We start from the raw sequence: 22,870 nt of genomic DNA, 5'->3' as shown, positions 1-22,870 counted from the left end.
TCAGGACAACAAATGTACTGTTCTGTTCACCATTAGCTGATGCTATACCAGCTTAGGTCCACAGGCTGCTGGTCATTGTCTGGTCAAGAAACTCACTGAAATGAATAATTCAAGAACCCTCCAACAGAAATAGAGAAATGCCTCCATTTACCATTGATACAAATGGAAAGGAGGTCATCAATCACATGGAGAGCAGACCTACCGAAGAAGGGCAGTGGCAATGGAAGATAAAATCCGAAGGCAGAGAGGAGTTGCAATGTGTTGCAGAGGCAGTATGTGGAAGCTGGTGGATGCCAGTGCACCCCATGGAGACCACATCTGTAGGAAGTTGTGACTGCTCAAGGAATTTTGGCTTAGAATTGATGAGCTGAAGCCTGTAATACTGCACAATATCACAGAGGGGAGGAGGTACCTGGACACTATGTTTCAAGAAGCAATCATATCCCTTGGTTCAATTTACAGTAGTTTCAACAAATTTGGTTTGTGCGACTGTGAGTGAGACAATTATGAAGATCCAAAATTTAGCTTTGGAGGAGCCTCAGCCAATGCCGAGGTCCATTTGGTATCACATTCTTGCTCCTCCTGTGGATGAGAGTATATACTACAGGGAGGATCAGTAGTGGCTCCAACATTGATGTGGAAGAAATGGGTTCTGATTCATGGGACACAGACACTGTACTCGGGGAAAGAAAGCTATTCCACTGTGGCAGATTTCATGTCAACCATGCTAGGATCTGTTGTCTTGGTAAGACACGGATAGGGCTTTAAACCAGTTTGGGTGGGAGGAGGGTTCAACTGAAGCGAAATTTAAAGAAACCAGTAGGCCTAACATCTAGACATTGAGAAAATTCTACCATCCATTGTTCAGGAAGAAATATCAAGACATTTCGGAAAGCTTAACACAATTATTTGTGAAGGCAAAATCATATTTGACAAATTTGTGACAGGTTTGCTAGCTAGATTCTTTGAAGCCACAACATGCAGAGTTAATGAAGGAGAATTGGTGGATGTGGTGTATTTGTGTGTCTGGATTTACAGAATGCATTCAATAACATGCCATGTAAAAGGTTATTGCCCAAAGGAGGGCCTCATGTTAATGCATACGTATAAGTTAAGAATTGGTTAACACAGAGTCGGGGGTTAGTGGGGTTTTATCAGGTTTAAATGACATAACTAGCTGAGTACCACAGTCTTAAGGCCTCAATTATTTACTATCTATATTAATAACTTCATAGAGGGGCAAAGTGCGATGATTCCCTGATTGGCAATTTCACTCCTCACCCAATAGTATCCAAAACTGTACATTTGTTAGAGAAGGGGATAGCCACAAGGGATTCTGCCCAATTACCTGCCCCTTCCAGCAGTCACCCATCAATGACCTGAACCTTGGGTATGACGACATCTCTAAAACCTCCTGTCTATGATACTTTCTGCTTCCTGCATAGTCCTAAGTATGTCCATCTGCCATTCCAACCAATCATGCAGTCTGACAAAAACTGCCATTGGACACACTTCCTGCAGGGATAATTGTCAGGATTGTTCGAACTGTCTCTTATTTCCCACATTCCACAAAAGAAGCATATTACCCTACTGGCTGCCATTTTTATCCTGTAGCAACTATTTAATTCAAAATAAATTTCTATAAAATTAATTTGCAGCTAACTAGATGGTCTCTAGCGTAGGATTCTCACTAAGAAATATAAAATACACTATTCTGTGAAGAACAGTCCAAGTGCTACACTAATGCCCAGAATTGTACTCTCTATCACTACTCTAAAATCTTTTAGGTACAAAAATTAATGGAAATTGAAGGCAAGTAAGAAAAAGAATAATCTAACCACTACTTATCAATAAGGAGCCTTGCTGTTTAAAACATCACTTTTGAACTTATGATGTCACAACATGCAGCTGCCACAATCCTCCCCACGTAAAGGATCAGGTTAAGGCTGCTATTTGAAACTAGGCCTGAAATGCCCTGCCCTTTTTTACCTGTTCTGGTTGTTATCTGTTCCCAACATCTTCCCTGGATCTGGGTCCCAGCTGTTCATCAAGGTGAGGATGCTACTCACAATTTGCAGTCGTGGTGACTGCGCTGATTTCTCTCAGAATCCTCCTTGGTCACTTTTGATAGTGCCGTCTCTATAGTGTAATCAGATTCATTGTTAACTTAAATGTCTTCTGCAGAATTGTCAATTTTAAAGAATGTTCTGTATGAGTTGCATAAGATCGATGTAAGTTTATGTACTTACTTACTGAAGTTGTGCCACTAAAGGAAAAAAAAGCCAGTAAAGCGAAAAAAAAATTGATAGGTGTGCCACAGCACTGTTTCTCAGTTTCAGTAAGTATTTTTCACCTTGTTACAGAAAAACTCTCAAAATTGAACCTGACATTTTTTTTGTTGTTACTTTCTAATTTTAAACAGATTTTACTGATGTAGGGGAAGTAGGAGAGTTATTGAATCCAATTCAAGAAAAGTGAATTAATATCAGCACTGACAGGGCCAATGACTTAAAGTGCTCTACAACCAGATCACTTGTGTTTTCCTACATTCCCTACTCAATGAATTAATGCATTCTGCTCTGAATTAGTGCATTCTGTGTTTTTTTTCTCTGTAGACCAGCAAATCCCAAAATCTGGCATGGTCTCAATCTTGAGGCTGCGAGATTTGAGAGAATGTACCTGCATCTGAAGAAATTATTTTATGTAATTTGAGCAAATTTTAAAATCCTAGGATCCATCATTCTGACTTTAATCACAATGTATTGAGGGAATGAAATGGAGAACAGAGATTGCAGTGCAACTGGCACATTAAAGATTTCATTGTTCTGTTTTTGTGAGAAGAGACTGTACTGCACATTTGATGAGAAAGCTTCTAATGTAGCTTCCCGAGAACTTTGTGTCAGATGTTTGACATTGTGTTGACAATGTTTTTACGTCCTTAACCTCTTAATTATGTATCATTGTTTACAAAGTTGGTGAGATCATGTGTACCTTACAAAGAACAACTTTTTCTTGACCTTAATCACACCAGTAATGAATAGCAATATAACACTAAAGAAATAACTAACTTCCTTGCAGAAAACCTGAAGGATTTCCAGAATGGATTACAAACTGTTAGCTTGAAATGTTCAGTTCATGGCAACCTTTGACCCAGAAGCAGTACAGTACAGCAAAGAAATTTGAAATATCTTGAAAATATCTGGAATCTGGAATTGTTATTAAGAAGCTTTGGAAAGGTCTTTTTAGAGATTGCATCAATTATAAAAGGATCAATTATAATTTTCTTGGATATTATGAAATATTATGTGTGACCTGTATGGCTGCCAGGCACACAGGAGACCTTCAGATTAAAAAAAAAGCTGCATCAGGGGATGAACAAAGAAAGCACACTCAAAAGCCTGATGACAGAGATAGAGTAGACTGTGGTTGCAATTTTATGGTTATGCTTTACTTTTGACAGAGCCAACCAGACTGTTTCATAAGGTTTATGAAAACAGGAGGTAAACGAGTCTGTGCCATCAAGACTGTCATGGCCTTTGCTAAGGAACTTCTGCAGGAGTGTGCCAATGAATGTCTGTAGAGGCTGTTACAAATTATTCACTTTGCCTCTTCTGTTTGTGACAACCTTTGATGATGTACACTGTGTGTAGCTGCCCTTTGAGGTGTCTGGGGATCAAATCCATTCAGTGAGAAAAATTAGAGCTCGTACACCCTGGAAGCTGAGTGGAAATACGAAGATTGTGTGTGGTGCTATATTTCTGTAAGGAGTAATATGAATGCTAATGATCTTGTCAGATTGTTTTTGCTATTCCACATATGATTTATAGTCCATAACCAATTGTGATTTGACTGTTAATGTCTTATTCACTTGGATTCTGATTTCTTTTTAAGTAAAAGTTACCAAAAGTGGAATCTTGTTGGTAATTTCATTTGTGAAGTAACTTAGTAAATTTGGTTATTTTGGTTCTCTCAAGGGGATTGTAACAGTTCCAAGCAGGATATTGACATGTCAAGGAAGCAGTAACCTCGCAGCATGCAATTTACAGATTAATATCCTGCTTTGGTCAAAGGCTGACATCTCAGCTCTTTGATTGCATGCTGTTTACCATCTGTACATTCACTCCAGACATTTTTTGCCCCATCTTCCTTCAGTGCCCAGGTAATCAGGGAGTTAAGATCACAACAAAATCTCTTAATTGATTAAAATAATAAGGAAGTAACTGTTATAGCAGCATAATAATTTTTTGTTGGTATCGCGGTATTCTGCCTCTGACATTTTTAAAAATGTAGGAAATGCTGAAGTAGACACAGAGCCCCTTCAGTCTATACAACCGTTCAACAAAATTAACACTGGACCTCTATTCTACCTTTTGCCTTTATCCTCCTCTATCCTTATAATCTTGATTCCTTTCATGCCTGGGAGTCTGTTGATCTTGGCCTTAAATGTATTAAGTAACTAAATATCCAAGGACTAGAGAGTTCTACAATACTGTGCCTTTTTAAAAAAAAATCTCTATTTTGATTGTGGACTGAAATGGGAAAATGACTTCAAAAAAAAAACAGAATTGTTGGAGAATTGCTGCAATTTTAAAAAGCAAATAACCTGACACTCATTGTAAGTGGTGTTTGCAGTGCTGTGTGTTCAAAGACTGGGAGGAAGCGTTTCATATGAGGTGCAGCCAAGAGGTGTGTACAAATGGCGATTCAGCCACCACCTAATAACTGATTGTTCTATGGACTAGTGACTAGGTATAGATGACAAAGGTTTTTCTGCCTGCCAGCAACTATGTGATTGACTTCCAGGGAGCTGAACAGCTGGGGTTTTGGTCAGAATTCATGAGACCTCTAAAAGACCAAGAGCTGTTTCTGCTGCAGTTTAACAAAAACACCTTAACCCTGAAGAAAACCAATTTATTTTTTCCCTCAGCAGTTGATGTAAGGTGTGGCTATTACCCAGTGAGCCAGACAATATAAGTGTGAAGTAGTCGCCCTGTACCTTGTATATACCTACCTTATAGGAGAAATACCTACCTTCCTGAAGAAGGGCATGTGCCCGAAACGTCGAATCTTCTGTTCCCTAGATGCTGCCTGACCTGCTGTGCTGTTCCAGCAATAAAGTTTCAGCTATACCTACCTTATACCTACCTCGTAAGCCAAAACAACCTTCTCAGTGAACTGTTTATGCAGAAACATTGAACTGCCTTCCTAGTCTCTTTCCCTCCGATATTGAGATCTTCACTGGATTGTGTGCAGAGCGTGGAGGATCGCTGGTTGAGCTGATCTAAACTTGATGGATCGTTATGCTATGATGTGGAAATGCCAGTGTTGGTCTGGGGTAGCCAAGGTCAGAAGTCACAGGACACCCGGTTATAGTCCAACAGTTTTTTTTTTAAATCACAAGCTTTCAAAGTGCTGCCCCTTTGTCAGGTGAAGTGATCTTTATGTTGGCTTTGGCCTAACACCAATTCAGTGACCAACTGGCCAACCAGAGCTATGACCGTTGCTAACACTCAGACCCCGGCCAGGGTGATTGTGAATTGAATTGAATTGAATTTATTGTCACGTTTACTGAGGCACAGTGGAAAAACTTTGTCTTGCGAGCAATACAGGCAGATCACATAGTTAAGTAGCATAGATAAGTAAATAATCGGTAAACAGCGGCAAAAACAAAAACACAGGTACAGGCGAATGTTAAGAGTTTGAGAGTCCATTCAGCAGTATTCTAACAACCGTCGGATAGAAACTGTTTCGAAACTGGTTGGTACATGCGTACCTTATCCCCGATGGTAGTAGTTGGAGAAATACATTGCCAGAGTGGGATGGATCTTTGAGAATGCTGGCGGCCTTTCCTTGACAGCAGGCCTGGTAGATGGATGCTATAGATGGGAGGCTGGCCTTTGTGATTGTCCAGGCTGAGTTCATCACTCTCTGTAACTGTCCCCGATCTTGAATAGTACAATTGCCATACCAGGTAGTGATGGAAATGTGTTGCTGGAAAAGCGCAGCAGGTCAGGCAGCATCTAGGGAACAGGAGAATCGACGTTTCGGGCATTAGCCCTTCTTCAGGAAATCAGACCTCACTTTCTCCTCATACCAGGTAGTGATACATCCAGACAGAATGCTCTCGATAGTATACCTATAAAGGTTGGCAAGGGTATTCGCCGTCATGCCTAATTTCCTCAGCTGCCTGAGGAAGAAGAGACATTGTCGGGCCTTTGTAACCAGCGCGTCCACATGAAGAGTCCAAGAAAGCTTGTTGTGGATGACCATTTCCAGGAGCTTGACACTCTCCACTCATTCCACCTCTGTGCTGTTAATATGTAGGGGAGGCATGAGTAACATCCCGTCGAAAATCAATAATGTGTTCCTTGGTTTTGCCGGCATTGAGAGCTGGTTGTTCTCAGTGCACCATTTTTCCAGGTCTTCCACCTCCCCATCTGCAGTATGTTTCATCACCATCTGAGATCCAACTATGGTGGTGTCATCAGCGAACTTGTAAATGGCATTAGTCTGGTTTTTGGTGACGCGGTCATGGGTATACATTAAGTACAGTAGCGGGCTGAGTACGCACCCCTGGGGAGCTCCAATGTTGAGTGTAGTGAGGATGAAATATTGTCCCCAGTCTTCACTGATTTTGGCCTGTGGGTGAGGAAGCTGAGGATCCAGTTGCAGAGAGTGGGGTTTAGTCTGAGATCACTAAGTTTCGTAAACAGTCTCAAGAGGATAATAGTTTTGAAGGCTGAACTGCAGTCAATGAGTAGGATTCTTATGTAGCTGTTCTTGGTGTCAAGAAAGACAATTTGGAGTGGGTCAAGAGCAGTGGGGAGGCTGGAGTTGATTAATGCCATGACCAGCCTTTCAAAGCACTTCATGACCAACGAAGTTAGGGCCACTGTGCGGTAGTCATTGAGACATGCTGTACGAGCCGCCTTAGGCACAGGGATGATGTTGGCTGTCTTGAAACAGGCAGGGACAGTGGCCTACTGCCGGAAGAGGTTGAAGATGTCCAAGAAGACCTCTGCCAGTCGATTTGCACATGCTGCAAGTGCACGGCCTGGTACTCCATCTGGTCCCATCACTTTCCTTGGATTCACACGAAGGAAAACTGATCTGACCTCTGATGCAGTGACTGTTGGATAGGTTCGTTAGAACTTATCGGAATAGGTGTTACCTCTCCGCCGAAGTTCTGCTCAAAGCGAGCATGGAAGGCTTTGAGACAATCATCTGCTATCTTGCACTGTCTCTTTTTAGAATCTGTGATGTCATTCAGTCCTTGCCATAGTCGCTGGGTGTCTGTCTGGGTCTCTAGTTTGGATCAGTATTGGTCCTTTGCTGTCTTAATGGCTCTGTGAAGGTCATATTTGGATTCTTTATATTTGAGTGGGTCTCCTGATCTGAAGGCCTCACACCTGGTTTTTAGCAGGTTCTATATGTCCTGATTCATCCAGGGTTTCCTGTTGGGGAACACCTGGAATGTCTTCCTCAGTATGCAGTCCTCCACACACTTGCTGATAATATCTATGACGGTGTTGGCATACTCGTCCAAGGTACCTGCGGACTGTTTGAACATGTCCCAATCAGCCGATTCCAGGCAGCACCGGAGTTGATCCTCTGCCTCCTCCAACCAGCACTGGAGCTGTATCCGCGAGGGGATCTCCCTGCTTGAGCTTTTGCCTATGAGCCTGGAGAAGAAATATGGCATTGTGATTGGAGTTCCTGAAATGAGGGCTGGGGATAGAGTGGTAGGCATCTTTCACAGTGGTGTAGCTGTGGTCTAAAATGTTCTGGCAGGTAATGTTCTGGTGGTACTTGGGCAACCTTCCTTCGGTTGGTTTGATTGAAGTCACCATTTACAACAAACAGGGGCTCAGGGTGTTCTGTCTCCGGAATCTTAGTGGTGGAATATAGCACATCCAGAGCTTCCTAAGCCTTTGCACAAGGGGCGGCATTTGATGGTGAGGAATTCAAGGTTTGAGGACCAATGGCTGCCCAGGGTTGCAACGTCCGTGCACCACAAGTTCTTGATTAAAAAACAAATCCCTCCACCCTGTGAAGAAGATAGAGGAACTATCACCAATCGACCGTACCTCCTCTATGACGAGAGTTGTCCTGGATTGCTGTGGATTCCAAGCAGCAGATATTTTCTGCCTGCAGGATTTCCCCAGCGGGAGCTATTAGATATGATCTTTCGGAGCGTGAAGCAATGTGAGCACCTCCTGAAGATATTTGAGGAGAAAGGAGTTTAGGATCCCTTATCCATCCTGTCTGTGGCACCATTGTTTGTTCTCCCGGCACCGAGGAGTTTGGTTGTTAGAATCCTTTTGTGTCCTACTTGCCAATCTTCCTTCCCACTCATCCGCTCCACCCACCTCTCCGACCTATCACCTTCATCCCCACCTCCATCCACCTATTGTACTCTTAGCTATCTTCTCCCCACCCCACCCCCCTCCCATTTATCTCTCCACGCTGGAGGCTACCAGCGTCATTCCTGATGAAGCGCTCCTGCCTGAAATGTCGATTTTCCTGCTCGGATGCTACCTGACCTGCTGTGCTTTTCCAGCACCACTCTAATTTTGATTCCATTTGTATAATGCCCATGTTCTGGAGGCAGATGTCCTGACATTCCTGGGAAGGTATGTATAACTAGAAGGAGACAGCACTGGTGTAGTGGATACCTTGGAATCTGGACCAGCATGTGGCAGGTCAAGATGACTCTGAAGGCGGACACAAGTGGGAACACTCTCCACTCGCACACCAGCTTCATGATCAGAGGGAGCCGAGGTTTCCTGATGTACAGGGGGCAGCATTGACTTTGTGGAACCTGCAGGAGGTCAGGGCACAGTTACTCTGTCAGACTCAGACCTGGACCCTTCTGGCTTTCTTCCTGCCCTGATGACACCGGATCAGGAAAATTCCCCCAGGGAGGAACAGGATGGCTACCTCAGTACGGAAGTGTCCAACAGTTCGCCCACAACATGGGGATGCAGAGAAGCCCCCAGTGACAAGATCATGGCTGAGTGGACATTGGGTAGTTCCATAAATGGATGAAAGAATTACCAGTATTAATGTACATAACATTAAATCAACTACGTGATGTGTTTCCAAACTGGCTTATCTGGTCAAACTCAAAGCAGGCCTCCTGTTTCTGCAGAAGTGTGGGATAATGCACTATAGTAGCTACAGGAAATGGTTGAGCTTACGAACCCATGGGCCTTTGATTTGTTAGGGGGCAATGATTGGCATTGCTCCAGCCTGGCTATTCTGCTGCAAGAAGGCAACTCCTCCATCTCCGCTGTTAAGGAGGGTGGATGGGTGCCTCCTCATAGCATACGTTTTGTACAGAAATTCTCCCCTGAGACTAGATTAGATTCCCTACAGTATGGAAACAGGTCCTTCAGCCCAACAAGTCCACACTGACCCTCCAATGAGTCACCCACACAGACCCATTCCCCCACCCTATATATTCCCCTGACTAATGCACCTAACACTATGGGCAATTTAGCATGACCAATTCACCTGACCTGCACATTTTTGGATTGCGGGAGGGAACCGGAGTACCTGGAGGAAACTCATTCAGATACAGGGAGAATGTGCAAACTACATACAGTCACCGAGGCGGGAATCGAACATGGGTCCCTGGCGCTGTGAGGCAGCAGTGCTAACCACTGAGCCACCATGCTGCCCAAACACCAATTAATGCGTAGGCCCCAGTGGTAAAGAGCGAGCAGCTGGCTGTCCTCCCACTGCTGCTGGCGATGTTCAGGCGGTCATTCTGGCCTGAGCCTTCGACTGCATCGATACATATGGATGATCCAGAGGGGCTGACAGCAAACCTGACGCTACATCCAGAGTTCTGATGGCAACACTCAAAATCCTCAAGCTGCACGACGTCTTCAGCATCGCTGCAGTTGGAGCATAATGTAGATACACCTGGCCGCAGCCAGATGGGTCTGTCTGCTCAAACCTGATCTACCAACGTCAAGCCGGTGTCCTTCTCTGACCACTGCCTCCTACTGGCTACCTGTCACCTACAGGATGATCAGTGGGCTGGCAAGGGAGTGTGGAAGCTGAAACTGCTGTCCCCAGACATCATTGAGGAGCTCAAAAGGGATTACACAGGTTGGAGAACTGTGAAGCCACTGTTTGAGTCTCCAACAGTCTGGTTGGAAACAGTCAAGGGGAACATCAAGAGATTCTTTATCCTCAAAGATGTTCAGAAGATGAGAGAGAGGTGGCGAAAACCATGTAGAATCTATTCCTGCTGCAGACAATGGGTGTCAATCACATGAAAGATTTTCAGGAGGTGAAGAGCGAGCAAGCTGTTTGCCTTAGAGGCCTCCAAGATAATCTTCTGGTCTAGGGTCTGCAACGTGGAGCAGGATGAAATGTGCTCATGTTTCTTCTTCCAGAAGGTGCACAAGGAGAGCTCTGTGCTCAGCAGCCTAAAGTTAGAAGATGGCTTGATAATGTCATCTCAGTCTGACATACTGTGAATCAGCAAATCCTTTTATACCAGACTGCATGGCATGAAGCCCATAGACAGTGCGGCTGCCAGCCGTTCCTGTTGTCTATCATGAAGATCTTAGATGACAGCACACGGGAGAGGCTGGGCCAACCTTTCCGTCTAGGTGAGGTGACCAAGGCTCTTGAGTCGTTAGCAAAGAATAAAACTCCCAGAAGTGATGGTTTACTGGCCAAGTTATATTTGGCTCTTTGGGACTTGATTGGTCAGGACCTGCTGGTGGTATACAACAGTCCGTTTCTGTCAGGTAACGTGTGAATCCATGAGGAAAGGTATCATCACCCTCAGCTACAAGCGGAAGGGGGAGAGAGAGGGTTGGGATATCGGGTTGGCAAATTGGACCGAAGGGTTTGTTTCCGTGGCATACTCTGTGACTCTCTAAATTGGCAACCAATTTCACTGCTGAATGCAGACTACAAAATCCTGTTTAAGGTCTCTGCTAATTGGGTCAGATCTGCTGAGGGATTGGTGTTTCACCCCAACCAAACTTGTGCTGTACTGGACAGGCCAATCACAGAGTCCTGCGCTCCTCAGGGATACAATGGCCTTCGTGCAGGATTGGAGGGGTGAAAGCCTGCCTCATCGGCTTGGACCAGGGCAAGGTCTTTGACAGGATATTGCACCTATACACGTGGGATGCGCACTCCAAAGTGGGTTTTGGGGAGGGAATCAGCAACCGGATCCGACTGTTCTACACTAATATCGTTAGTGTAGTCTCAGTCAATGGGTGTGAATATAAAAGGTTCCTGATCGGATCTGGAGTCAGGCAGTGCTGCCCACTCTCTTCTGCCTTGCTTATATAGAGCCTTTTGTTGATTCCATCAGAGGGTTGTAAGCCTGAGAGGGTTGACTATACCAGGCAGGGGAGGTCAAAGCCTCCCTGTACGTGGACAACATTGCCGTTTTCTGCTTAGATCCGCTGTCAGTGCACAGACTCATCAGCATCTACAACCAGTTCGAACTGGCCTCGGGAGCCAAGGTAAAACAAGGCAAGAATGAGGCCATTTTCTTTGGAAACTGGGCCGAGTGATCCTTCATTCCCTTCACCGTCAGGGCAGATTATTTTGTGCTGGGGCGTGCACAAAAACCTGAGAAGAGCGCATTGCCAAAGTGAAGCAAAAACTGGTCGTTAGGGAGCACCGCTCCCTCTCCATTGCAGGTAAAAACCTGATCATAAGGTGTAGGGCACTCTCTCTGTTGTACGTTGCACAGGTTTGGCTCATTCCCCGAAGTATTCAGTTACCTGAGCCATCTTCCACTTTATTTGGAGATCTAAGATGGACTGTGTCTGCAGGGATTCCATCTACAAAACTCTGGATAAGGCTGGGGGGGGGGGGGGGGGGGGAACATGGAAGAATGTACCCAACATTGCCCTCAGCAAGCTGTGGAAAGACCCTTGGTATGAAAACACCATGTGTCACTACGTACTGAGATTTTACCTGTCACTGGTGTTGTAAAGGATGGAACTGGCCTCACTGTCATGGAATGCTCCAAGTAGTTGGACCATTCCATATCACCTGTCCTTCATCGAGAAATTTGCTAAGAAAATTACCCTTTGATCACCGATCCATCAGGAAGTGGTCAGTAAATAGCGTCCTCAAGACCCTGCAGGAAAAGGAGAGGGTGGATCCTGTCAGGTTGTTCCCTGAGCAGACTGTCAAAGTTGTTTAGCAGAATGCCTCATCACCAGCACTTTTTCCAACAAGCACCATGATACCACTTGACTGGTGGTAAGAAGGGCACCTGTGAAATCCTTCATGTACACCAGTTGATCTGTGCCACTGAACGCTGCCCTCAAAGTGGCTGTGGGGCGGTAGAGACTGTTGCATATCTCCTTCTGCATATGTGCCTTTGCGAAGGAAGTCTGGAGAGAGATACATTGGTTTGTGTCGAGATTTGTCTTATGCTGCTCTGTGTCACAGGACTCTGCTCTATGGGCTGTTCCCTGGCACAGACACAACGACAAACACCATCTGTGCCTGGAGAAGCATTAACCCAGTGAACGACACACTTTTGTCTACCTGAAACCTGTTGGTCTTCGAGAATAAGGAGTTGACCCCAACTGAGTGTTGCAGACTGGTACATTCCAAAGTCCCTTTAGTACTGAGGGATGCACCAAAGCTTGGGGCAGCCGCTGTCAAGGTGCAGTAAGGAAAGACCATTGTTTGAGGTCTTCTTACTGCAGGTAAATGGAGATCCGTTCAGTTAATGGACCTTTCTAGTGCCTCAAATATATGTAAATATCAGTATTGAATGTATCAGAGAGGTCTTTGGTTTTTTTCGATGGAATCAAAGTCCAATGTTTTTTGTTTCCTTGACATGCAACTGTACAGAACCAAACTGCTTTTGTGACAACGTATATATACAAAGATTTTTTGTGAATAAAATATATTTTTAAAGTTTTAAAAAATCTTTTTCCCTCCGCCCATCACACCCTTTTTTTGCTGTCTTATATGTGTTTGCATGTGTGTTTAGGGGTTGTTTATAAGAGCGTAAGATTTTTAAATAGTGGAGTTAAACGTTGATGGTTTGCATTTGTTTATCTGTAACTGGAACCTATTTATTTGAAATAATAATAAAGTACAGAAATCTGAACTAGGCTTTCTGTCAATCTGGGCCTGAAAGACGAGTAAATTGGGGAATTTTGTGTATTTTTGAATAAAATCTTTAACCTTTGTAACAACCCTGGGGGCTTGATTTCCAACAGACTACTGGAGTGAGCCTCAACAGTTCCAAACACACTCAGTAGTTTGATGAAAGACAGCTTTCCACATCCTGCTTCTACGTCTTGGTTTCCTTATCCTGAGAAGATAGCAATTCTTTCTCAGCTCTCCACACAGAAGCCATAGCCTGTTAACATTTCCAATGAGCATGTTCTATTCACTGTCCTCAAAATTGTCTTTCCTGTCTGAGGAATCAATCTACTGAATCTTTATCACACCACATAAGAAAATTGTGTGCATTCTTAGGCAAATCTGCACACAATACTTTACAATGCACCAAAACCTCCTTGGTGTCGTAGTCCAACTCCCTTAAAAAAAGGCTGTTATTTGCTGACCTAATTGCTTGCTGTATTGAAACTGTGTGATTCATATTCATGTTCATGAATGCTCAAATACTTCTGAACATCAACTTTCACCTTTTTCTCATCTGTCACCTCACTATTTTAAAAGCTTTTGCACCTTTTTGAAACAGATATTCTGCTTTGGTGTTGTTCCTTCTGGAGTGGAAACGAGACATTGACAAGTGTAAGTTTATGGTGAATGGAGATGGGGGAAACAAGAGACCCATACTTAACCTGTCAGCAGCTTGTAAATTAGAAGAGATTGTGGAATAAGAGACGTGAGATTTGAGAAGGACATAAGTTTGGTCTGAGCATAATTTCGGATTTGATGTGTTCAAACCCTCGTTCATGGCTGTACCAGTTATGGAAACACCAAATCTCTGGGGTGAGGATGTGCAACTGTGCCTCTCCATCACAGATAAGGTGATGAAGCTTACAGCTGTCAACTGCATTGGCCTGAAAAAGAAAGCAATGTGTGTCACTGAGGGTGCTGAAGTGTATATGGTTGCTGATGCAGTTATAGCTGAATAATTGGAAGCATGCAGGCTGAGACGTGTTGGTGTGAGTCTCGCAAAGGTGCTACATGTGAAATTGAGGTGAACCCTCGAATTTGCAACCTGAAATAAAATCAAAATATGCTAGAAATACTCATGACACTCATTATGGAAACAGAACCATCAAACTGAAACATTAGCTCTATTTCTATCCACAAATACTGCCTGACTTGCTGAGTATTTATAACATTTCTTATTCTATTTCAGAAATATTTCTTATTCTATTTCAGATTTCCAGCATCTTCAGTATTTCACTTTTGTGTTCATTTAAGATATCAGTCATTGAGATCATTGGGAGAAGCATGAAGTTGTGGTGGTGACCTGAGGCTAATGATTCGGAGTACAACGGGATCTCGATTGGGCCAATGAGGAGAGGAGTGGCAGATATAGTTTACTTAAATAAATGTGAGGTGTTGCATTTTGGTAAGGCAAATGTGGGCAGGCCTATATACTTTAATGGTAGAGTCCTGAGTAGTGTTGCCAGATAAGGAGACCTTGAGGTGCAAGTTCATAGTTCCTTGAAGTTGGAGTCGCAGGTAGAGAGGGTAGTGAACGAGATATTTTGAATTCTTACTTTTATTAGTCAGTGCATCGAGTATAGGTTTTGGGAGGTCATGTTGTAACTGTACAGGACATTGGTTAGGCCACTTTTGGAATACTGCATTCAATTCTGGTCTCCCTGCTATAGGAAAGATGTTGTGAAACTTGAAAGGATTCAGAAAAGATTTACAAGGATGTTGCTGGGGTTGGACTGTTTGATATAGAGGGAGAGGCTGAATAGGCTGGGATTACTTTCCCTGGAGCATCAGAGGCTGAGAAGGTGAACTTATAGGAATTTATAAAATCATGAGGGGCATGGACAGGCTAAATAGCCAAGTTCCTTTTCTCAGACTCTCTGAATCCAAAACTAGAGGGCATAGATTTAAGGTGAGAGGGGAAAGTTTAAAAGAGACCTAAGGGACAGCTTCTTCATGTAGAGGGTGGTGCATGCATGAAATGAGCTGCCAGAGAAAGTGGTGAAGGCTGGTACAATCACAACATTTCAAAGGCATCCAAATAGGAAGGAATTAGAGGGATATGGGCCAATTGCTGGCAAATGGGGACTAGATTAATTTAGAATATCTGGTCAGCATAGATGAATTGGACTGAAGGTTTTGTTCCTGTGTTGTACAGCGCTATGACTCATTTTGTTTATAAAGATATAACATTCGATTTCAATGACAATGACCACTCTTCTATGGTCATTTGATCTCCTTGGAATAATATATCTAGCATCCTCAGTGCTGTGTTGTGGTATCAAGCATTCATCTGCCTTCACTGTGTCTATCAGAATACCCCTGCTTCCTTGTACCTAGAACACCACTGTGCATATATCCAACCCCTCTGTCAGGAGCTGTACTGCTGTTATGAACATATAAATTAGGAATGGGAATTGGCCATTTGGCTCCTTCGAGCCTGCTCTGCCATTTAATCATGGTGTGGAGATTTTGATTGTGGCCTCAACTTCACTTTCCTACCTAACCCTAAATCCTTTGATTCCCATGTTAGTCAAGAGTGTTTAAAATATACGGTGATGCAGAACTTGGAGCAGACTGTCTCAATGTTGTTACATTTTTCAATGATTATTTTCAGTTTGAGCCGTCTTCTGCAGTGACTGACAGCACTGGTGCCAGTCAGAATATATGTCCCTTTAAGAGGTGTAAGCTGATTTTAAATAATGGTGCTAAGTTTTAGTGGTGCTAGACTGTCTCAATGTTGTGCTCTGCTCGGGTGGGCAGCCACTCAGCAGTGTGGTTTATCCTGGTAGCACACCACAATTATAGTCATCATCTGACAGCATGAAATTGTGTGCTGCCTACATCTTAGGAAACAGATGTAGGTTAACTGTGTATCATGATCTCATATGTAATGTTGGTCCTATCAAATGTCTTGTCATGGTACTTTTCAAATACATGAGTGGTCATTGCCTTTTCTCATCATTTATTCAGGATACTTTACGACAAAAAGATGACCGGATTGAGGAATTAGAAGAGGCTTTAAGGGAGAGTGTACAGATAACAGCAGAACGTGAGATGGTGTTAGCACAAGAAGAAGCTGCCAGAAACAATTCTGAGAAACAGGTCAGTAGTATGTGCAACCACCAGTCAATGCACAATTTTCATTTATATTAACATTTCTGTACCATCCATGTAAACATTTCATCCCGAATGTATGATGTGTGACATTAAACCAGGCTGTTCACAACCTTGATTTCACATTTGATCCAGAGATGAATTACTAATCATGATTAATGACATTTATTTCCACTTGTGTAATGTCGCACAAATTTGCACAACTCTGCTCATTTCCTACTGCTATCAACATCCATTCATTTGTCATCACTAGGCTTAGCTATCCCAGTGCACTCTTGGCTGAATGCCCTCATTCTATCTTTTGTAAATGTGAATTCATCCAAAATTCTGCCAGTATCTTGATGCATGTCCAGTTTATCATCTGAGTTCCATGACCCACATTGGCTCCTGGTCAAGCAACGTTTTGACTTTAAATGTATTATTGTCAGTTTGTCATCACCCAGTGGCCTCGCCCCTCCCTACCTCTGTAAGCTTTTCCAGCTCCAAAACCATCAAAGATATTATCTCCACCCTCTTATCCTGTCCTCTTGTGCATTTCCAATTATAATTGTTCCACTATTACTCTGGAATTATTTCATTTTATGGCATCTAGTTATGGTCTGACATGCAAGAGAACATATTCTCTCTGTAACCATTCTATCAAAACCTTGCATAACTTTAATGATCTCTATACTATAAGGTCACCTCTCAACTACTTTCTTGCCGAAAGGGAAGAGACCCACCCTGTCCATCTTTTCCTGATATGTTTATATTGCATTTTAGGTATTAACCTTGTGAATGTTTTAAAGCCTCCCCTCGAGGGGCTATAAATGTTTTTTGTAATTTGTGACCAGAATTAGGAACAGTGCTATAACATGACACTACTCAGATCAATATAATTTTAATGTGACATTTCAAACCCATCCCTCTAGTAATAAACACTGAAGATTAATTTGCTTTCTTTAGGGCCCTGATAACCTGCAGCATAACTTTTATTAATTAGTATATTTCTATTTTAAAAACTCATTGTTTCTCTAAACCACCTAAACTTGCACATTTCAATTAAAGAGTGACCTCCCTTTTCTTCCTACCAAAATGTGCTATCTCTCATTTATTTGTGTTGGAAATCATTAGCCAATTATTTGCCTATCTACAAGTTTATAAATGCCCGCCTGTAATTGATAGCAATTCTCTTCGATATTCACTAGCCCCCTCAATTGGGTGTGATCCATAAATCTACAATTGTGTTTTGGATTTTGAAAAAGGAAGAAATGCTTACATCTATATAATTTTTTTTCTATTCATTCATGCTGGTGGTCATTGCTGGCTGGCCAGCATTAATTGCTCATCCCAAGAAGTGGTGGTGAGTTGCTTACTTGAATCACTGCAAAACATGTGCTGTAGGTAGACCCACAGAGTCTTTAAGGAGGCAGTTCACAATCACCAAACATCTTGTAACCTTACAGCCAAGAAAGTACTTTTGAAATGTAGTCACCCTCTTATACAGAAAGCATAACAGCTAATGTGCAGCAGGCGAGGAGTCTCCACAAATGTCCCCATTCTTAATTATTGGGAGCCCATCACATCAAAAGACCAGTATAAAGCATTTGGAATCATCTTCTGCCAGAAGTGCCAAGTGGATAATCCATCTCAGCTTCCACTTGAAGACCTTGATGTGGCAGATGATAATTTCCATTCAGTACAATTCACTCCATACGATGTTGTGGGAAATCATTTTTCACAAACTTGATTGACTTTTTGAAGAGGTGACCAAGAAACTATATAAAGGCAGAATGGATGTTGTCCATGTGGTCTTCAGCAAGGTCTTCTGCATGATAGACTGGTTAATAAGGTTCGATCACAAGGGATCCAGGGATAAAGTTCAAAATCACACAACACCAGGTCATAGTCTAACAGGTTTATTTGGAAGCACTAGCTTTTGGAATGCCGCTCCTTCAAGTGGTTGGCTAGTGGAGGGATATGGACCAAATGCAGGTGGATAGGGCTAGTTTCGTTTGGGAACATGGTCGGCATGCACTGGTGGGATTGAAGGGTCTGTTTCTATGCTGTATGATTATGATTCAATGAATCTATTTTGAGGAGACTATTGTGGTGCAATGTTAGTGTGCCTGCCTCAAAGATAGAAGGCCTGGGTTCAAGTCCCACTGTAAGAATATTACTGAACAAGTTGGTTTAAAAGATTTCTGAGGGGGCTTGACTGATTAGATGCTAAGAGGATATTTCTTTCATGAGGTATCTCGAACTAGGCCTCGCATTTAAAATGGGGAAGAGTGGATTTCGTTTTCTTATTTTTTAAATATAAAATCAAAACCTCTGTCAAATGTAGGACCCAAACTGGAGTCTGCAGATTGAAAATGTGAGTATAATTTATTCATAATACTTCAGCTTACATTATTCAACTGCACTTTTATTTCTGCATCTGAATCATCGGCAAGTTGAAATCTGTATTTGTTTGAGAACACAAATTTTGCAAGTTTCTATATACTCTTCATGTATGAGGTGTTTAATATGATAAACAGAGCAGCAGAATCACTTTCCATGGTATAATAAATTGTTTTTTATTAAAAGTTTTAAAACCACATGAAGCATAGTTATTATGCCAATGAAGCTTTTTATCTCAGCCTAACCAGCTTTGACAGAATTGTAGGAGAAAGATGGTATCGCACAGTTTTCTCTACATGAGATACAGGACACTTATAGTTAATAAGTTGTTTCAATTGGTTAAGTACATAATCAGTTGCACATTCATTATATAATGAATACTGGATCTGCACTGTGCATTAATTGATAGGTATAACTGTTGTGTTGAGACTTCTCCAGTTAATTCTCATTCTCTATATTTTTTTGTTGAAAATAGCACTAATACTAACCATCAATACAATTCTGGTCATTATTCATGTTAATGTTGGGCATTGCATATTGGATGTTATATATTGGATGTTATTCTTGTCTTAAAAAGAATGTGTAATTGTTATCAGGGATGCATGGAGAGCTGAGTGACCATGTTTGTGTGGAGGGTTATGTAGTCAATTTCATAGTTATGAGTTTCAAATTCCCTATGCTTTGTGGTTCTGAAGAGAGACACATCTCTAATTTTGTGCTGTTTATAGAATATGGTGGGCTTTGTGTTTGTGTGGAACAGTGTGCGCTAATGGTGTCAGAGATTGTGAAGTCAGTGCAAAACTGGTATGATGCAACTGCATCTGAGCGTGCACATATACAGAACTGAAACATACCAGGTTCAAGGTCTGGACTGTTATGAGTTAGCTGAGCTCAGTCAAGCTGTGATTGACCTGACCAGTGAGTGTTATGAATGGGAAATAAGTTGGGTTTGCAGCAAATTATGTTGCAATTTGCCTCTATTGCAACAATGGAATTAAGCCAAATGTCTAAAGGTCTAGTGTTCGTACCTCTGAGCTAGGAGGTACAGAGTACAGGTCCCCCCTACTACAATGGTGTGTAATAACATTGCTGAAAAGGTTGATTAGAAAATATTAAATAAGTCTAAGAGCACACACAAAGTATGATTATTGAAATGATGTGTTAGAGGATCTTCAATACCTATGAAATTGTAACCAACCAACAATTGAACACTTTTAAAGGGATTGGGGAGAATATTAGTAAGTAAAGAAAGAAGGGAAAAAGGAAATACTATTGAGAATTCTTAGTAAATTGTGTGGAGCAGAATTTTCTAGGGGTTTGAGTAATGCAGGCTACAGTAAGATTTATGGCAGAAATGGGCTACAAATCCAGCGAGGCCTATCTTGATGGCAAGTGCATCTTTTATGCTTTTCACAAGCAATGTGTAGTGTTTCTTGGCAGTGGCAAGTTGTCTATTAAGAGGGATTATTGCTTGTTAAATATCTTATTGATATCCCAATTCACCTCATTAATGTTCCGGTTTCTATTTCACCAAAGTCGCAAACAAGCTAGACATTGAGAAAAATCAAAATGGAAACCAGGGTGAGGTCCTGGCAAACTCAACTTGTTGCATGTTCTTATTGAATTCCATGTTGAACATTGGGCACCCCATGTCAAGGCAAGCTCCATGGGTACCAGCTACACGCATCCACACCCACGGGCATTGACATCAGATATGTGCTAGATTCTAAGAGCACTCATGGCACAACCCTCATTCGATGCAAAGTGCATGGGAAGGTTGCATGGTAAGTTGGCATCGGAATCAGACATGCCAGATGCCATAGCAGAGGGCTAAGTAGTTTATTGAGGAAGTTTGGTGAGATATCTCCCTAGGCCTGGTGGTGGTAACCTCTCCAAAAAAACTCTATGCAGCTCAGAATTAGCCAAAACAATGTAAGATTCAGCCCTGTGTTGTTAAGTCGGAAAACATGATTGACCATGATCACTTAAGTAGAGCTAAAACTGTGTTAATGATATTTCTGTGATCAGTTCCTTTATTTGCAAAATGTTGAGTAATGAGGAATGGTGTGAAAAATTAGTTTTAAAAAAATGTTTTGAGTAAAATAAGTTCAAAATATTTTTAAAGATTTCTGATAATTTTAGCTTGTTTAAATTTTAATGGAATAGTTAATGTCAAGGAATGTTTTTCTTAAAATTGTTGTCTATTGTTAAATGGATTCTGTCTTCTACATTACTGACAAGGACCTGCATACCTCAGTATAACAAATGAACTTCTCGAGTATGTCTATAAAATGTGAATTCCAGATGATTATTAAGTGAATATGACATACATGTAAATTGTTGTGAAATAATAGAATTTGCCTCTGATAATGTGCTTTAAGTGCTTCTGTCTGATCTTCTAGTAAATACTTTGCATGCTTCTCTTTCTTTTATTCCATTATGCTACACAATGCCTGTGCGAAGCATGTTAATGAAAGTTTGCATGAGTGCAACAACTTTGGCCTTAAATGGTTCAAGGTATGGGATTTTCTTTTCTAGTTCATTTGCATTATCTCCTGCTGTCTACTATTCCTATTCAGAGAAATCATTATTTGTCTGGTTTCCATTCTTTGTATGTCTGAACTACCTCAGAGAGAGTTCTGCATTTTATCTGTTACTCAATTATACTTAGAAAACAACTTAATATGACAATTATGACTGACGTTATGGAACATCTGTTTCAGTTGTGAGTACAGTTGCACAGTAGCTAGGTGGGAGAGATTCCAGTACTGGAAACATTAGCCCAATGTCCCAAGATTCTGAGAAGGTGCAGTGTTTAATATGCTCTGAAAGAGCAAGGATGACTGTGATAACCTCATCACTTGCACAAGCCTTCTAAGTAGGACAAAAGACTGTGGGATGATCATGTTACCCCACTTCACGATGACAAGATAATGTACAGGTCATTCTGCTATAACACACATTTTGTCAGTGCGAATTGGCAATAATGCAATTGACGAATGGAGAACTTGTTTGGATAATGCAAACTTTCTTTTGAACAGGTATAACGATTTTCTGAAGCAGTTATCCATGGAGTGATTTTCTATAGTGCAAGGTTGCTGAGGAATAAAACTCAAATTATTGCAGAACAATCTGTATTGTGAGAATGTTTAACATCTTCCTGGGAATTTTGGCTGTTGCCATTTAAAATACTTTTGTTAGAACTTTTCATCAGATAAAACTGAGTTAAGGAATGCATAACCTTTAAGAGACTAAGTTAATTGAACCTTGTAGACATTGATCAATCCTTACCTTGACCTGGCTAGATTCTTTGAGAGCTGGAGAATCAAATATGGTTATTTGGGCACTGGTTGGGCCTTCTCTTCACCATCAGAGAAGCATGACATTCCAGCCAATAGTTCGTGGTGATTACTTTATGGGCATACAATGCTAATGCTGACCATGCGAATGAATGTAATTCTGTAATTTAGGTTTGGATTTGTGACATGGGTAAACAAGACTTTAATTGCTGTATTAGTAGACTGGGTCCCAGAAATGAAGGGATTTTACTTAGTTCTTAAATTTTGGACACAGTAACAGAGCCTCAAGACAAGACTCTAACCCTGCCTACCTCCATCACCAACGTCCTTCTCATGATTTCCAGTGTCTTTCATCCCCACCTTGTAATATAGCCTGCGCCCAGAGTTGAATAGAGGTGGGGGAAATCACAGATACACATTCTGTTCTTGGAGTTTGACGTTTTGTCTGGTTAAGAAAACCCTGTAGGGTGTGTCTATGCAATCTTCTTTAAATGTCACAGTTCTATAAAATCTGTCATCAAATTAAGACTTGAATGAAATGTTTTGGATTCTTGACAGTTTGGTTTAATAACTAGCTTCAATTATTTTGTTGTGAACATAGTTATTTCCAAACAGCATTTCAGTGACCTGCATGCTTGCTTTTTGCAGTGCAAAAATGGTATAATGTCAGCAATGGTTTTGTTGGTACACTTTAAGTTTAAAGCTCTGGGTTCAATGGACCGGGCCAGACCCCCTCAAAACATTTCAAGAAAGGAGCACCGACTCTAATGTTGCTAGTTGTTTTCACAGGTATAAACTAGATATTTCAGGAGTGATGCAGTTGGCCCAACCACTTAGTTTTAAACAGAACAGAATTTATTTGCAAGATTACAAAATGAAACGCAAACAAAAGATAATAGAATATAAAATAATTAAGT

At 41.8% G+C, this 22,870-nt stretch overlaps 1 protein-coding gene across 9 annotated transcripts in view; it reads left to right on the top strand.

The window, feature by feature from the left end:
- Positions 1 to 22,870, top strand: part of LOC148146771 (ELKS/Rab6-interacting/CAST family member 1-like) — a 922,009-nt gene that overhangs the window by 337,297 nt on the left and 561,842 nt on the right. For 6 of the 9 annotated variants that reach the window (XM_087997334.1, XM_087997333.1, XM_087997337.1 and 3 more), the window contains one exon: positions 16,129 to 16,260. In XM_087997334.1, coding sequence (XP_087853460.1) covers positions 16,129 to 16,260 — 132 coding nt within the window. Of the gene's footprint in view, positions 1 to 16,128; positions 16,261 to 21,117; positions 21,172 to 22,870 lie in introns of all 9 variants that reach the window. The other 3 variants (XM_087997331.1, XM_087997330.1, XM_087997335.1) reach the window with 1 other exon arrangement.

Source organism: Chiloscyllium plagiosum, unplaced genomic scaffold, assembly GCF_037043375.1.
Source record: "Chiloscyllium plagiosum isolate Xiang-an unplaced genomic scaffold, Cpla_swu_hap1 HiC_scaffold_19, whole genome shotgun sequence".
NCBI classification, from domain to species: Eukaryota; Metazoa; Chordata; class Chondrichthyes; order Orectolobiformes; family Hemiscylliidae; genus Chiloscyllium; species Chiloscyllium plagiosum.
The sequence above is the reverse complement of the archived record's forward strand: the minus strand, read 5'-3'. Positions and strand labels throughout refer to the sequence as shown.